The 16,095-nt window shown below is 39.2% G+C and overlaps 2 protein-coding genes across 3 annotated transcripts; one reads left to right on the forward strand and one right to left on the reverse strand.

Annotated features, from left to right (window-relative positions):
* Nucleotides 1-127: 127 nt before the first annotated feature.
* Nucleotides 128-8,200, reverse strand: rad9a (RAD9 checkpoint clamp component A). Of its 2 annotated transcripts, XM_053631738.1 has the most exons (12): nucleotides 7,720-7,739; nucleotides 7,505-7,565; nucleotides 5,772-5,842; nucleotides 5,378-5,500; nucleotides 5,006-5,120; nucleotides 4,074-4,173; nucleotides 3,865-3,971; nucleotides 2,762-2,868; nucleotides 1,879-1,943; nucleotides 1,698-1,799; nucleotides 1,365-1,581; nucleotides 128-1,279 (listed from the first exon to the last, which is right to left on the reverse strand). In XM_053631738.1, exons 2-12 carry the CDS (start codon nucleotides 7,536-7,538, stop codon nucleotides 1,163-1,165), a joined length of 1,158 nt encoding a protein of 385 aa, XP_053487713.1. In that variant the 5' UTR covers nucleotides 7,539-7,565; nucleotides 7,720-7,739; the 3' UTR covers nucleotides 128-1,162. The 2 variants fall into 2 exon arrangements, with proteins under 2 accessions (XP_053487713.1, XP_053487712.1); XM_053631737.1 differs by having other exon boundaries at nucleotides 129-1,279; nucleotides 7,505-8,200.
* A 2,679-nt stretch (nucleotides 8,201-10,879) lies between these two features.
* On the forward strand, nucleotides 10,880-15,871 carry zgc:113229 (uncharacterized protein LOC550612 homolog). The gene is made up of 5 exons (XM_053631930.1): nucleotides 10,880-11,883; nucleotides 11,983-12,125; nucleotides 12,603-13,188; nucleotides 14,456-14,701; nucleotides 15,611-15,871. Exons 1-5 carry the CDS (start codon nucleotides 11,212-11,214, stop codon nucleotides 15,869-15,871), a joined length of 1,908 nt encoding a protein of 635 aa, XP_053487905.1. The 5' UTR covers nucleotides 10,880-11,211.
* Nucleotides 15,872-16,095: the final 224 nt, after the last annotated feature.

The raw sequence follows: 16,095 nt of genomic DNA on the forward strand, positions 1-16,095 counted from the left end.
AAAATGTGCTGGTTTTTGCTATTGTAATGCTTTACTCTAGCGTCTTCTTTCATCATAAATAAACACCAAAGCTGAGAAACAGGGAAGTTTGGCCAACCATGTGTAATAAATAAATAAATAAATAAATCCTCACAGGCCTTGCATGCGGTTACAGGAAAACACTGGGGTGGTGTGGATTATTCGTCTTCAACACCAAATTCCCAAATGTTTTTATTCCACTTACACCACAGCAAACTCGTGTCAATATGTAATGAATAAAACATTGTGCTTTTTATGTTTATAATTAATGTACAGTTGTTTCATATCTATGCTCATATTCCTCTCTCTAAATTAATATGACAAAAAAAAAACGTTACTGAGAAACCAAATACCTTAAAGTCCTCCGTCTTGAACACTTTCACCAGAGGAAAAACATTAAGCGCCGACACTGGAGACTCCTTCCATAAATGTAAAATAAACATCTCCTTACAGAAAGCTTCACAACATAAACAATGTTCTTCTTCGTTAACACAATTTGAATCCATTTATCATCAGTCTTAGACTGTGTGAAGCGTCCGCCGTACATATCCGTGTGAACGAGTACGTATTACTGTTAAAACCTATTAGGAGGAACGAATTCATACAAACCTGTGATTTGAGTTAAGAGTCAGAACTACTGTCTGGGCTGCTGTTATAGAAAATGAATCAACACCCTATCTGACCAATCATTAAGAATCCAGCAACATAGAAAGTTTCCTTTAATGAAATTTCCTTGCTATTTTGTAAATGTTGTGATTTCCTATATCAGAATGTAGCCCCATGCCTTAGTGGTAATGACTGGATGGTTTACGAAATAAAATCAGCCATGTAAAGACAATTACAGGTCTCTCATTTGTTTCAATTGGCCATTAATGACTGTTGCAAGGTCAGGCATGAAATTTCAGAAGACTTCGATTAGCAGAGATGACATTGTCTATTCTTGACACACCTTAAGTTTTAGTCTTGTTTTGACCGCTTCATCACTGATTCGACTTTTTAAAAAAAAGAACACTGAACTTAAAGGAACTGAAACAACAATAAAATAAAAGGACGTTCCGTGCGGGATGAGCTTTCTTGGTGTAACTCGTCCTTCCGTCTTTTCTCCTTTCGCTCACGGTTTCCTGTTGCATCACTGCTGCAGCGTTCATTCCGACTGTCTCTCGTCCTCGCTGTCGCTGGCCAGCACTTCCTGGCTCTGCATTGTCTGGTTGGTCGGTCGAGAGGAAGCCGGCAGCACAGAGCCAAAGAAAAGCGAGCAGAACTGAGAATGATAGAATGACACGCGAGATGAATAACAGCACATCGGATACGCATGGCTTTTTAAATTATACTAAACATTTAAAAACCTTTTTATTGGGCGGTCCCTCCCCTGACTCCTCCTCCTCCTTCTCCTTCTCCTCGTCGTCTTCCTCGTCGCTCAGCAGTCGGCTTTTGTGATTGGAGGAGGAAGTTTGAGGCTGAGGTTCGTAGGACGGCCCAGCGAGGTCACTGGTCTCCATGGCGATGAGGTACGAGTCAATGTCATCGCACATAAAGTCATCGGGTGGGAGTTCGGCTCGGGGTCTGGGGGAGACGATGACGAACAGAGCATGAACAAAGGTCATTAATTAATTACTTAATTCAAATGGATTTAATCGATAAATATTACCCATATTGTCTGTTCGCAAACATCTCTTTACCTGTTGGCTTTGTTGTTGTTGCGTTGGTGTGCGTCTTCCGAGAGAGTAGCGAGGACGAAGTTCGCGTCTAAGACGCTGTCAGACACACTCAGGACAACGGGGCTAACACACACACACACACACACAAATTAACTGTAAAGTAATTTTAGGATAAAACAGATGAATGTTTTAAGCAGTTTACCTGCCAGGCTCATCAAAGTACATGGAGATAGGAAGACCTGCTGTCTCAGCAAAAACCAACAAACCCTGTGAGCCAGAGAGAAAAGGTTTAAATGAACCCACAGCATTCTAACATCATTCTAAAGTAATTTGCATTAGCAAGTAATTTTCCACGATCAACATTTAAGCACTCAGATGAACATTTAAAATGAAAAGACAACGCAGTAAAACAGGAAGGAGATAAATAACAACGGTACGCTGCACTTCAAAGCCTCGTGAACACCAAATAAACCTAAATGGCTGTGAATAATTAATACATCATATATTCTCACTATGTTTATTCAAAAATGCATTTAAGTATCTGTATGAATCTTGAACACGTACTATATAACTGTTGTGTATAGAAGGGTGACAAATGAAAGGAAAAACTTTTTGTGTTGAAGCTTGAGGGGGCATTTATTTTTGTTAGCATGGAATGTATTGTGTCTACATGTCCCTTAGAGTGAAGGGTCACTGCAAATCGACACAAAGGTCTTCTGACTGATCCACATTTTTTTTTTTATTCTATAATGAAAAACATTCCTATCTTGACAGGCGTGGTCTCTTTCAGGATGACTCCGCCCCCATCTACCAGCCATGAGGACTCACTGAATGGTTTGATGCGGATGAAAATGATGTAAAATCATTTGCTATGGCTTCCACAAAACCCCAGTAGAGGGAATATCTCGAAGGAAGAACAGTGCCATAAACTTGTAGAATCGTTGCTAAGGCGCATTTGTTGTTCGGTAGATCAATATACCGATCTAAATACATTAGACACTGTAGGTAGGGGTGGGGGTGTGTGTGTGTGTGTGTGTGTGTGTGTGTGTGTGTGTGTGTGTGTGTGTGTGTGTGTGTGTGTTTACCCTGAGCTCTTTGAGGCAGAAGGTGATGCTGGTCTGAGATCCAATAATGAAGTGATCAAACTCTTCTGAGCTCAAACACAACTCTGTCATCATGGCTTTTGATGAGTCTGGAGTGAGAAAGAGAAACATTTCATCTAAAATTCAAATCAAAAAATACAAATATACCATTTTATTTATTTAAATTTTTTTTCACAACTTGCATTGCAAGGAGGTTTTAAACAGAATATGAATAAATGTCAGAAACTGTAAAAGAAGTCAGTTATTTGGGGGCGTAAACGTGATTACAGTTAAAAGTTCCCTAAAAAGTTACAGCCACTATTCAGTTTGGACGTTAGCGTCGCTAACTTCATACAGTTGAGGACAACTGAGGGACTCGTACACAACTATTACAAAAGCTGCAAACATTCTCTGATGCTCAAGAAGGCAACACAATACATTAAGAACCCTGGGGGGTGTAAACTTTTGAGCAGGATGATCGTAATTGTAAATTGTTATTATTTTGTTCAAAGATCTTGTTTCCCCGCCATATAGTACTGTCCTTCAGAAGCTACAGAAGATATTTACATGCTTCCCAGAAGACAAAATAATAAGAATTTACACCGATCATCCGTTCAAAAGTTTACACCCCCATGGCTCTTAATGTATCGTGTTGCCTTCTTGAGCATCAGTGAACGTTTGCACCTTTTGTAATAGTCATGTACGAGTCCCTCAGTTATCCTCAGCGTGAAAAGATGGATCTCAACATCATATCGTCGCTGTTAAAAGGAAAGGAGTCAAATATGTAGAAGATGCTGGAAAAGTAACGAATGTGCAGGACCTGGAGGATTTTTCTGAAGAACAGTGGGCAGTTTAACTGCTCAGGACAAACAAGGGACTCGTGAACAACTGGAGGATTGCAGACCTGGGTTTGTTCTTGTACTGAGTTGGGAGAGGTGCAGTTTAAGCAAACAGATGCACCTGAAACGTGTTGCCAGTTGGAAAACCACACTGACCACGATTACCACTGTACCAACATCAGGTCAGGTAAAGAAGGAACCGTTTACCATTCTTGTGAAGGCATTTTACAGAACAGAAAATAACATGGAAAGCCTGTTACACATCACCTGCATCATCTTCCACGTGGTTCCTGAGCCAAACTCGATCGCTGCTCACTGATACACACACTTCCTCCAGAGAGGGTGGGAAATGCAGAACTGTATCCACCCACAACCTGCGCACAGATGACAAGGGAGACATTATAGAAGAAACTGAGAGGTGCAGACTGAAAGAGAGACAAAGGAAAAGAGAAATGGAGGTAGGGAGGAAGGAAGACCTGGGTTGGGCTCGGAGCATGTTGGTGCAGTTGTCCTTGTCAAACACTGCTTGCAAGCACTCACAGTCCTGAAAGGACAAGTTGTGTGTCTTTAAAAGCCCTGAAACAACCAAACACACACACACACACACACACACACACACACACACACACACATACACACACAATCCCATAAGAAGGGTAATGAATCTTTCCTCCTGTCCATTTTTTCCCCACATCACAGTTTCTCTCTCCTCTCCATCTCTCCTTCTGTTTTCTTTCCCAATTGTCTCACTGTCTCCTCACTTTCCCCTCCTGGTCACCTTATTTCCTTCACAAACTGCTTTCTTCCTTTACTTTTTTTTTAACATACATTCTCCCTTTCTCTCTCTCTCTTGTATTTTCCTTATATACTCCTCTCTCACTTATTCTCTCTCATTACTCTCGGCTTTTCTTTGTTCCTTTTCTTCCACATCTCAGTTTCCTGTCTGCTCACTTGCTCGCCATCTCACACCTCTCACTTTTTCGTTCTCTTCCATCCCCCTCTTTTACCCCATTAACTTTCCCTCCTTTTCTCCCCTTTCTATTCTCTCTACTTTTTCTCTCTTGAAAATTTTAACGCACACTTACTAAGTAAAACATCACGTGTGGCAAACATGTTAGAGAAGTAGGGAACGACGCACTTGGGGGCATGCTGTCATAGGGAAATAATCGATGACTTGGTGGCGTAATGCAGAGTTACTCTCACCACCCGTAGTTCATTATTTTACAAATACAGCATGTCCCAAAGTGATTTATTCCCCTTATACCATAATTCTCTCTAAGTTTGCAATCCTGAAGACTTTCCTATGGCGGAAGCTATAAAGCCAACACTGGAGACTCCTGCTATGAATGTTAAATAAATGTTTCCTTAGTGAAAGCTCTTCTATATCTATCATAAATCTTGTTTATACCATGTTTGCAATGCAGCGTGATTCTCAGACGACTCTTCTGATTGTTCATCTCAATTCGGCACTTCTCCACAGAGCGCTCGAGAGACGAGAGAGACCTGAACACTGTCTGTACACTCTGAGAGAGAGAGAGAGAGAAACACATTGAAACACTCATACTATAACTAGAGGTGTCAATATCCATTGATTTGAATCAATGCTCATACACACATTCACACCTAGGGAAAATGTAGAGTTTCCAATCCACCTACTGGCATGATTTTGGACCAGAAGGAAACTGGAGAATATGCTAAATATGACATAATATATAACTGGCACACAGGGAATTAATAATCACAGATTTGAGAAGAGATTGGGAACATGAGACGCTGTTACCTTGATGGGCATTTTGCAGCGGAAGGCTTGGTCTGGAGGAGCCTGGTACCTCTGGAAGAAAAGCGGAGACATCAGGAAGCAGGCAAACGCTGATCGGGATGAGTTCACTGCACGCAGCGTTAGCTGAAAAACATGAGCACGTGATATACATAAACCCAGACACATTTACATTTATTCATTTAGCAGACGCTTTTATCCAAAGCGACTCACAAATGAGAAAATACAAGCAAAAGATAAGGGTAAATAAATATAAATAATCAACAGGAGAACCAATACATCACACTGGATAAATAAATATTAATCAGACTTAATGCATAATGCATTACGCCCAATAATCCAGCAATATTAATGGGGATACTTAACACCCCATGACCACACAGTCATAGACACTAACCCCATCTTCAGTGGGCTCCAAGTAAAGCTCTTCTCCAATCCTAGAAAGGGAGTGTATTGCTTTGGCCAGCACTGTAAGATAGAAGGTACATGCAATAACAAACTAATGATACCATGAAAAAAAAATACTAATAATATCCCAGCAAACACAGAACATTTCCCTAACCAGGAACCAACTCAGTATTGCTCCTGAAATATTCTGCGAACTTCTCTTAATTTTAGAAAAGAAACATTTGCCAATGAATATTGTTTGCAGGTATTATTTTTGTAGCCACAAAGGAATGCTCTGGAAGATTCCTGTAATATTCTTCCATGGTCTCAGACCACAAGGTTTGCCAATTTTTATTTATTTATTTATTTTTTAAACTACAAACCAACTTTCTCTTGCAGGAAGTTCACAATTGCTTTTATTATTATTGCATACAAACTAATGTTCTGGATCCATTCCATTCAGGACCGTTTGCACTGAAATGACAATAGGCAGGACACTTTAAAATATTTTGGCAATCAAAAAGGAATGCAGACCAAAAAAATATTCTGTATTACATACATTTGTGAACAATAAATACATTGGGCTACAGATAATATTCATGCATATTTTGGTGTCTCTTGTGATTCAGCCGGAGCTCTTCATGTATGAGCTTCTATGTATAGTGATGTAATATTATTATTATTATTATTATTATTATTATTATTATTATTATTATGGGGAGCAAGTTTCCCTAAATTTAGCAGTTGGGTATTTTTTGGGAACCATGTCATAACGTTCTGGGAGCGTTCCATTTCGGTCAGAAGACTCTTCCAGGTATGTTCCAGGAATTTTAAAACACATCGTTCTCATATTAAATGACAAATGACAAGGAATATTCATCACAGGTTGCTTTTCGGTGCTATTTTATAAGCACAAACTAACAGTCTGGGAAGATTCCAGTAACATTCTCTTACAGGAAATTTACGAGGTTCACCAAAGAGACCTCAGCATGTTTGCCTTGCACCTCTGGGGTTGGGGTTCAAATCCCACCTCCACCCTGTGGGATTTGAAAGTGCTTCAGCGGTTTCCTCCGGGTATTCTTGTTTAGTCCTAAGTCATGCATTTGTAGGTTGACTGGCATTTCCAAACTATCCGACATGTGTGAACGGATGTTTGCGTGTTTGTTCCCTGCGATGGGTTGGCACTCCATCCAGGGTATCCCCTGCTTTTTGCCTAGAGCCCCCAGGGATTAGTCTCCAGACTCCCCATGTCCCTATATAGGATAAGCGGTACTGAAAATGGATGTATGGATGGATGGATTATTATTGTATATTAATGTATCCTGCTACATTAGAAAATCACTGTGTCCGTCCTGATTTATTACATACTGGTTCAATTTCAACCAGCCAGGTCTGTAACAGCATAATCACAGGTTTGTCTAGGGATGGTTTAGAGAATGTTCTCCTAACGCTCCCCTAACCATTCAGAGTTAGTTCAAGGTTCCTGAGAGGTTTAAATGATTTAAAAGTTGTAGGAACATTAGGGGGAACTTTCTCTGAACTACAACGCGCAGTGAAACTTATATTTCCATAAAGAAAACTTTCCTGGAAAACAAAACCAGTGCTAAAAACTGTTCTCAGAACCTTCAGAAAACCAGTCATTGTTAGTTTGGGATAAAAGGCGATATAATAAAGAGGTATACAAAAAAAATATTACGTATTTTAATGTTAGTATGCTTATATTTCTTCACATAGCTAAGTCACCTTTGACGTTTCCTCCGGTTGCAACGCAGTCCATCCTCGTGCACTTTGCACAGAATGAATTCTGTAAAAAAAAATTAACTAAACAGATGCGTAGACATTATTTAAAAATAAACGTTTTCGTTTACGGTTAAACGCAGATGCTGGTGCAAAACATACTCAATAACAGTCAACTAATTAGTCAAATAAAAATATGAAAACACGCCTAAACTGTTTACTTCTCATCACTTCGCCATGTCGCGCGCTGAAAGCAACCAATCGAATCGCGCCACGTCATATAAACGCGCCCGGAAGTTTTTTTTATTTTTTTGTAGCTTACTGACAACGGAGGAATCTCAAATATCTGCCACACAGAATAGTGCACTACATGCACACGCTGTTGCTTCATTCCCTATGTAGTGCACTTATATAGGAACTCATCATTAATCTAATACTATGTATGTGTACTAACTGACTTTAGAAAGTCATTCATTATAAACGTTTCACGTTCAAAACATAACATTATGGAAAACGTTGGATAAACTGTTCCCAAACCGTTTGCAGCCAGGCCCTTTAGTCTAAAAAGTATTAAGGAACCATGTTATGATCACGCCACAAATAGGTTTTGTGTTAAATATAGTTTCCCAGTGAACACAGAAACTTTCCCTAATGTTAGCATTTGGTTTTGTTTTGGGTAATTTTTTGGGGAACCATGTCATAACGTTCTGGGAACATTCTATTATGGTTAAGAAATCCAGCACTGACTTTCTTAAAAACATCCTGGGAATTTTAAACACCAGTGTTCTCGTATTATATGACAACTGGCAAGCAATTTTCATCAAAGGTTGCTTTTAGGTGGTATTTTATAACCACAAACTAATAATCTGGGAACATTCCTGTAACATTCTCTTACAGGAAGTTTTCAAGTTTCACCAAAGATACCTTTTAAGCTTAGTTTTTTTTGTGTACAACTAACATTCTGGTTCATTATTATGCAATATTTATTAATGTAGCTTGTTATATTAGAAAACGAGGGCACCTGTCCTGTTTTATTAGATTAAAACAACAACAACAAAACAAAACATACGTGAAACTTATGACAACCAACCAGATTTATGTCAGGACAGTAGGTTTGTGTAGGTATGGTTTAAAAAATATTCTCTTAATGTTAGGGGAATGTTTTTTAAAAAAAATATGGGTTACGGCAAGGCTCCAAAGAGGTTTAAAAAATGTCAAGGTTACCAGAACATTAGGGGAACATTCTCTGAGCCATTGTGGGTTACTGAGAGATAAGATAAGCTGTACCTTTATTGATCCCAAATAGGGGAAATTCAAATTGACACAGCAGGACAAGTAGGATGAGTAATATCAAAGAAAGAAAAAAAGAAAATAATTTCCATAAATACCTATACAGTAGAAATAATAGAAACAATAAAACAGATCTGTGTGTATGTACATATGCTAGAGTTTTATTTGTATATGTACATGTGCAGTATACTCAGTATTTATATGCATATGCAAGATCTGTGAAATGGCAATTAAGTGTTAAGTGTGTGTTTCTGTGAGATTCAATCAGTGGAGTAGGAGGTACTGGCTATTGTTGCATTGTGGTGTCTGATGGCTGATGGTACGAAAGAGCCCCCCCACCCCCCCAAGACGTTTTGAGGCATGTGGCTGGATGAATCTGTGGCTGAATGTGCTCCTGAATCTCCTCAGCTCAGCGTAGACAGGATGAGAAGGATTGTCCATGATAGCTTTCAGCTTCCCTCTCATCCTCTTCTCAGTCACTGCCTTCACACTGTCCAGTTCTATCCCACCACAGAGCTGGCCTTCCTCACCAGCTTGTTCAATTTGTTGGCACTGCAAGTCCCAATGGCACCTCGAATAATACTATAAAAGTTACCAGAACATTCTAGGAACTATTAGGGGTTACTGCAAATGATATTTAAAAAGTTATGTGAATGTTTGAACCATGAAAAAACAAATGGCTCCAGAATGCTCTGGGAACCAACAGTTCCCAAAAGCTGAGTTCGTGTCATGTTAACAGCACTAATCCTAGTTTTATTAAAATTGTTGCTAGTTTAAAAAAAAAAAAAAAAAAAAAAAAAAAAAAAAGCTGACATTTTCATGTGTGTTAGTTACTGAGCTTTAGATTGGAATATGAACAAGAAAATGAAGAAACACATTTAGCCTATGTGACTGACATAATTCTAAACTATATACTGTATGCTTTCATTCATTCAACTTCAGTAACCTCTTTGTCCTAGGCAGGGTTGCACCTGGAACCTATCCCTGGAACACTGGGGGTGAGGCAGGAATACACCCTGGATGACACACACTGTTCTATCATCATTGATGACACACCATGTGCACACACACACACACACACACACATCATAAGTGTTCAGCATCACAAGGTTCACCAAAGATAAATGGTGCACTTATATAGCACTTTTATCCAAAGCACTTTACACTGTGTCTCATTCACCCATTCACACACACACTCACACACCAATGGTAGAGCTGCCATGCAAGGCACTAACTTGCCATCAGGAGCAACTTGGGGTTCTGTGTCCTGCCCAAGGACATTTCGGCATGTGGAGTCATGTGGGCCGGGAATTGAACTGCCAACCCTACGATTAGTGGACAACCTGCTCTACTACTTGAGCCACAGCCGCCCCAAAGATAGCTTTTAGGATTTATTTTTTTGTATACATGCTATCATTCTGGGTAAGTATTATGGAATATTTATTAAAGTAGCTTGTTATATTAGAAAACAAATGCACCTGTCCTGTTGCAAAATATTGCGGGTGACTCCAAAGAGGCTAAACAATGTCATGGTTACCAGAACATTAGGGGAGCGTTCTATGAGCCATCATAGAGGCGTCATGCCACCCTATATATACTCTAATAAACCATAAATAATAATTAAATAAAAAGTAGTTGATAGTGATCTCCACAGTCAAAAGGTCTAATGATGTTATCAGGGACCCCTTGTCACTTTGTAAATCATGGTGTCAAATGTATTTATTCATTTGTTTGTATATGTAGGTATTTATTTGTAAATTTGTTTAGTATCATTTGATCAGATTTAGCAATATAACAGCAAAATGAAACACACCTTGTCATACAGCCTGCATAAACTGAGGCACTGCAGCAAAAAAAATCTCCTGTGTACACTCCTGTGTGCATTTCACCTGCCTCTAAGAAAATCTAAGAAAAAAGATGGTAAAGCCACTCCTATTTACAATAATGTGTTACTATGATGTTGTGAGTGCGGATAGAGAGTACGAAGAGAAGACTGTACTGCTTAGGGAAGATGTCAACTTGACACACCTGTCTTTCTTGTCCGTCTGGGTCTGTGTCATAGCTGAACACACCTCTGTGTATTTCCTGGCCTCCATCGGACGTGTGCATATCTTTCAAACAGAAATAAAACCACCACTTACCTGGAAGTTAAACAAAAATAGCTGGATTTAGATGATATGAAAGTATCATCATTTCGAAGTCTGCGAGGAATATCAACGACAGTGAGGTGTTTGGGAATTAACTGAAGGCATGAAGAATTGAAAAATGTGGATCTACCATACTTCACGATTTGATGGAATTTTACCTATGGCATTGGACAAAAATTGAATGTTGTGTGTTTGTGAGTATGTGTGTAGTATTGTCTTAATTAGTTTGGATGGCATGTCTGATATAATCTAATCTTTCACTTTCAATGTGTGTAAATGGCGGAGGCTAACTCTGTATCGGACACTCAGGTCTTATTGCAGTCCATGCTTCAAAGGCTGAAGCTTCAACCAAAACCTGACAGCAATAGCACACACACACACGATGAATTACAGTATAGTACAACATTAATAGAGCAAAATGGCAGTGCTGCTGAGAGCCCACCTCAAACCCCGCCAATGTACAATTTCAATTTTTCTATGGACAGCAAATCTATTGTGGTCGGACCATTGAGTCCAGGATTGACTGGTGTAGCAACGTCTCCTTCGCAAGAATTTGCCAAAGGAATTGATGTTCACAATTCAGGAATGTCATCTCCACCAAAACAGAGAACGCTAAACTGGGGGTTTATGAGCAACCACACTGTATCAGGAGGGAACAGCAATGTCAGTACACGCTCAGATGATGGTGTGATGACCAAGCAGGCCAGGAAGCAAAAATTCTCTCTGACAAAAATGAATGATGGCAGTGTCTCATCTCTACAAAGCATTGAAAGCTTGTTGCCCTCAACACACTCATCAGGCTTTACGGAATCAAACGTCCAAGGTCAGGGGGTTGGACAGAAGAGATGGACCCAGAAGGTGAAGGAAAAATGGAAGGAGAGACACAAAAGCGTACCCAGAAGAGAACAAGATGTCAGAGAGAGACAAGACCACAGCAAAGTGTCAAATGTAAGTTTCAGTTGTTTTTTTGTTTTCTTTCAGTCTCAAACTTGTTGTATTTCATCTCACTCTGTTGAAGAATTCACTTTCATACTATTTTCTATGTAGAGCATCAGGTCTCCAATTCCCGTCCAAACTGTGCCCAATGAAAACAACACAACTACAGCATTCAATGAGGAAGTTAGAGTCCAGCACCAGCCAATCAACAGTGGTCCAGTCAAAGGCATTCCCAGTCCACCTGATCACATGAGGTACATGAAACATGAGCTATGTAGTTATCATAGCCCATCTGTCATCTTTGAGAATGTTGCCCATCTGTCGAACTAACACACCCTCAGAGTAGGAGAAAATGAAAATGTGACTGGTGTTAAGGAATTACACTGAGAGAGAGAGGAAATATGATTGTGTTTATAATGTGCCAAGTCACGATTCATAGTTGTATTGCACAAATGCCAAGACAGTTTTACTACACTCTTCAAGATCTGTAATTTCAACCTGGGTGCAACTGGAAAGCCAGTTGAAATGTTTTAACTGCAAAACCCTTTTCTTAAGAATTTGGTCAAATATTGAAAGCTTAAATAAAGTTTGAACTGATTTCGACTAAAGTACTAAACAAAGAACATTAACAACGTATATTTACATTGTTAGCTCCATTTCCACACCATTTTTTTGTAAACCAAATTATAACCGATACCGAATTTATACTGTTTTTATTTGTTTTTCCACAGTGAGACCTTATTTTCACCGGGCTCTTTTAACCTGATGGAAGAGATTTTCACTGGTGAGGAGTGGGCCAAGTTCCTCCCATCCACCACCAGCAGCCAATCAACGTCCGGTTCCATCACACAAGAACAAGAAATGGGATTAACAAACAGTATTAGCCAGTCACGTCAAAATGAGCAACACACGCTCAACCAGTGGTTTTACAGAGGGGCCACAGGCCCTAATTTGGGAATGATACAATCACAAATGAACTCTGGAAGTTTTCACAACATGAACACTACTGAGTACATGTTTAACCAAAGAAAGACTCCTATGTCTGAGTTACACAACGGTCAGAATGGACTGTTTGATTCAGGACCAAACCATCTGGAGAGCATGGATCTGAGTGCCGGCCCATTGGGGAACGATCATCCAATCAAACAACAAGCACACATTTATCCATGTAATCAATCAAACACTATAGAACTAAATGTAAATCCGTTGTTATCCAGTGAGCAAAGTGTGAATCAGTCGCAAGCAACTGAAATAAACCACAACCAACCAGGAAGTGTGCATGAGTATCTCCCCGTATTGGATTTATCATGTCTTCAGGTAAGAACTGTAACTGGAAATAATATTTTTATTTAATGAGAGAGGGGTGTCTTGGTAATTGTTAGTTGAGTGACAGGTTAAAGGAAAAGCAAACATAAAGTGTCTTAGTAAGGTGTTGGGCAAGAGCTGCCAGAACAGCTTCAGTGGTCCTTCCTGTAAATTCTACAGGTCTCTGGAAATGTACTGGAACAATGAACACCATTATTCCAAAAGATATTCCCTCGGTTGGTGTTTTGATGACGGTAGTGAAAGAGTGCTTTCTAACATGTCGTAGGTGTTCAATTAGGTTCAGATCTGTTTTCTGTGAAGACCATCGTATTGATGATTATGTCATTTCCGTCCTCATAAAACCATTCCGTGAGCCCGTGTGCTCTGTAGGTGGGGGCGGAGTCATCCTGAGAGAGGAGACCACTTCCATCAGGATAAAAATATTTCATATCAAAGCTCATATCATAGTCAGAAGAATTTGGTCTTGATTTGCAGCGATGCTTCCATCAAAGGGGACAATTGGACCCAAACCATGCCATGAAAATAAATAACATAAAAAGTCAACATGTTTCCTTTAATTTGTCACCTGTCTGTATACTGTATGTTTGTATGTACAGTATGTATGTATGTGCAGTTCCATATATCAGACAGATTCAGCAATCAGTCTCTCCTCCCCTTAAAAAACACCCTGGTGATTGCAGTACAGGTTTATTTTATGAACATAATCCAATTATTCAAATTGTAAGCACATTAAGCAAACATGGATCATCATAATTAATGGCTTAGAGCCATTCCTTGAAGTTTCCACCCAAACCAGTTATGGTTATAGAGTAGATTAGGACATTAATTAGTTTTATTAAAAGTGCAGACAGATTTAAGATGACATGTACAGTATGTATATAGATCTAATTACATTTGTTTTAATTTACTGAGCCTTGAGATGAAATTCTCTGAAACTGTTTATTAGCTGTAAACTAAAATGACTATATAATAATAATATAACAACCACAAGACTATCAAATGAAACAATAATAAAAGTCCCTTTCGTATTAACATGTTTGGTCGGTCAGAAGAATCTCACAGACGTGCATCACAAGACAGAGTTACAAGTTTGACTAAACAAATAAAACCTCTAGCATGAAGTATAACAACATTCTCAAACCTGTATCTGTCAGCCTAGTCGATACACATTTTTTGTATAATTTAATGTGTGCTTGAGTTCTTACCATTTCTGTTCTCTAAGTATTTTTTTTTAAAATCTCATCTCTTCTCTTTTCAGTCCAAAGACAGTCCCTCTCCGAGGAAGCAAGTAAATCTGAGCCGTAAACGAAGCCACTCGACAGAGAGAAGAGACTCAAACGAACGATGGAGATCCGAAACTGGAGAAATGCACGAGTGGGGACATAATTCCTCCCCTTCAGATCCAGCGATAAGTCTTTCCCCTGCCTCCTCCACCTCCTCTCTCCAGCACTCTTTTTCCCAGGATTTGGAGTCGTCGGTGTCTACAGAAACTGTGATCAAAAAGGTGAGAAATTGTTCATCAAAACCTTGATCATCACAACAGGTGTTTATACTCTCATGTACTGTATGAAGCGATCATGTGAAAATGTTCATATGAAAATTTAGGTTAGGTTAGTGTAAGGCGTGGAGTTTAGGATTACTTATTTATTATCAAATTGAACAAAATCCAAACACATCTCCCTCGCTTGTACACAATTCTCTTTGGATTACATTGGAACTTGTGGAAGGACCAGGGAATAAGGAAATACAATGAGAGCATGCTGTTATAGGAAAATAATCAATGATACGGCATTGGGATTTACCCTAACATGAAGCAGAGTTACTGTAACCACCCCAAAGTCAAGTCTTTGCCAATAACTTCATGCCCAGAAGTGTATTTTTCCTCTTGAACCACAGCACTTAATGTTACTGATTACAATTTTGCAACTGTAAACAGTATAAACAAAGCTTTTCATGTTACCAGGACACCAGAAAGCTCAAACAAAGCTCTTTCCTGAAGACTTGCTGACTGTTACAAAGTGCTGATACTGTAGACTCCTTCCATAAATGTTAAATAAACATCTCATTATAGAAAGCTTCACCATGTCAGTGATTATATGCTTGTCTTTATTACATAACAACACAATTTCTTTTAGGTTTTGGGTGTAGATCATGTGGTGCATGCTCCATATGTCCATGTGAATGATCTGTTACTACAGACACGATAATATAGTAGAAGAAACACATGAATATAAACCTGTGATTTGCAGCCAGCACTACTGTCAGAGCTGCTATTTTAGAAAATGAATCAATCTCCAGTTTGATGCTCTGAGCAGTCGATGTACACTACTGCTTTTATCACTCATATGCATGAACTGTATTTTGTGCCAAATTATGACTTTCTACCGTGATCTGAATTGTTCTTAATTATCAGAGGAGGGTGGAGAACATACGTCGTGTGCGATTTGCAGAAGAGGTGACCTTTGTACCACCCCTTGTTCTGTCCGACGATGATGGCGATGCTGATGATGAGGATTACGGTCAGAACGTCACTGACGACAACGATGACGGTGGAGAAGAGTTGCCGTCTCGCCCGTCTGCTCCCAGATGGATTGAGGCACTCAGGAGTAAGACGAAGACGAAGCCCAAACTTAAACTTCCACGCATGAGGACTAAAAAATATCGTTTTGTGTGACAAAGCAAAAACTACAAACGCTACCTTCTCCTGAATAACACTGTAATTCCAACATACTTCTGTAATAAGTTATGTAAAGAAAACTTTGCGATCCATTCTAAAGTGATCATGACCTCCAAAGTGAGAAGCATATGTATATATATGTGTGTGTGAGAGTAAAGTTAGATATAATCTAGTTAGATATAAATTTATCTAACTAGATTAATGCTTATAGTTTTAAAATC

The sequence above is a fragment of the Ictalurus furcatus genome, chromosome 8, assembly GCF_023375685.1.
Source record: "Ictalurus furcatus strain D&B chromosome 8, Billie_1.0, whole genome shotgun sequence".
Lineage (NCBI taxonomy): Eukaryota > Metazoa > Chordata > Actinopteri > Siluriformes > Ictaluridae > Ictalurus > Ictalurus furcatus.

Coding starts and splice junctions, on each gene's coding strand:
- rad9a (XM_053631738.1), bottom strand. CDS start 7,538: ATGGACTGCGTTGCAACCGGAGGAAACGTCAAAG. Junction 5,121..5,377: donor GCTGCAAAATGCCCATCAAG/GTAACAGCGTCT, acceptor TCTCTCTCTCAG/AGTGTACAGACAGTGTTCAG. Junction 1,944..2,761: donor TCTGCCTCAAAGAGCTCAGG/GTAAACACACAC, acceptor TCTGGCTCACAG/GGTTTGTTGGTTTTTGCTGA.
- zgc:113229 (XM_053631930.1), top strand. CDS start 11,212: ATGGCGGAGGCTAACTCTGTATCGGACACTCAGGTCTTATTGCAGTCC. Junction 11,884..11,982: donor ACCACAGCAAAGTGTCAAAT/GTAAGTTTCAGT, acceptor TTTTCTATGTAG/AGCATCAGGTCTCCAATTCC. Junction 12,126..12,602: donor AGTCCACCTGATCACATGAG/GTACATGAAACA, acceptor GTTTTTCCACAG/TGAGACCTTATTTTCACCGG.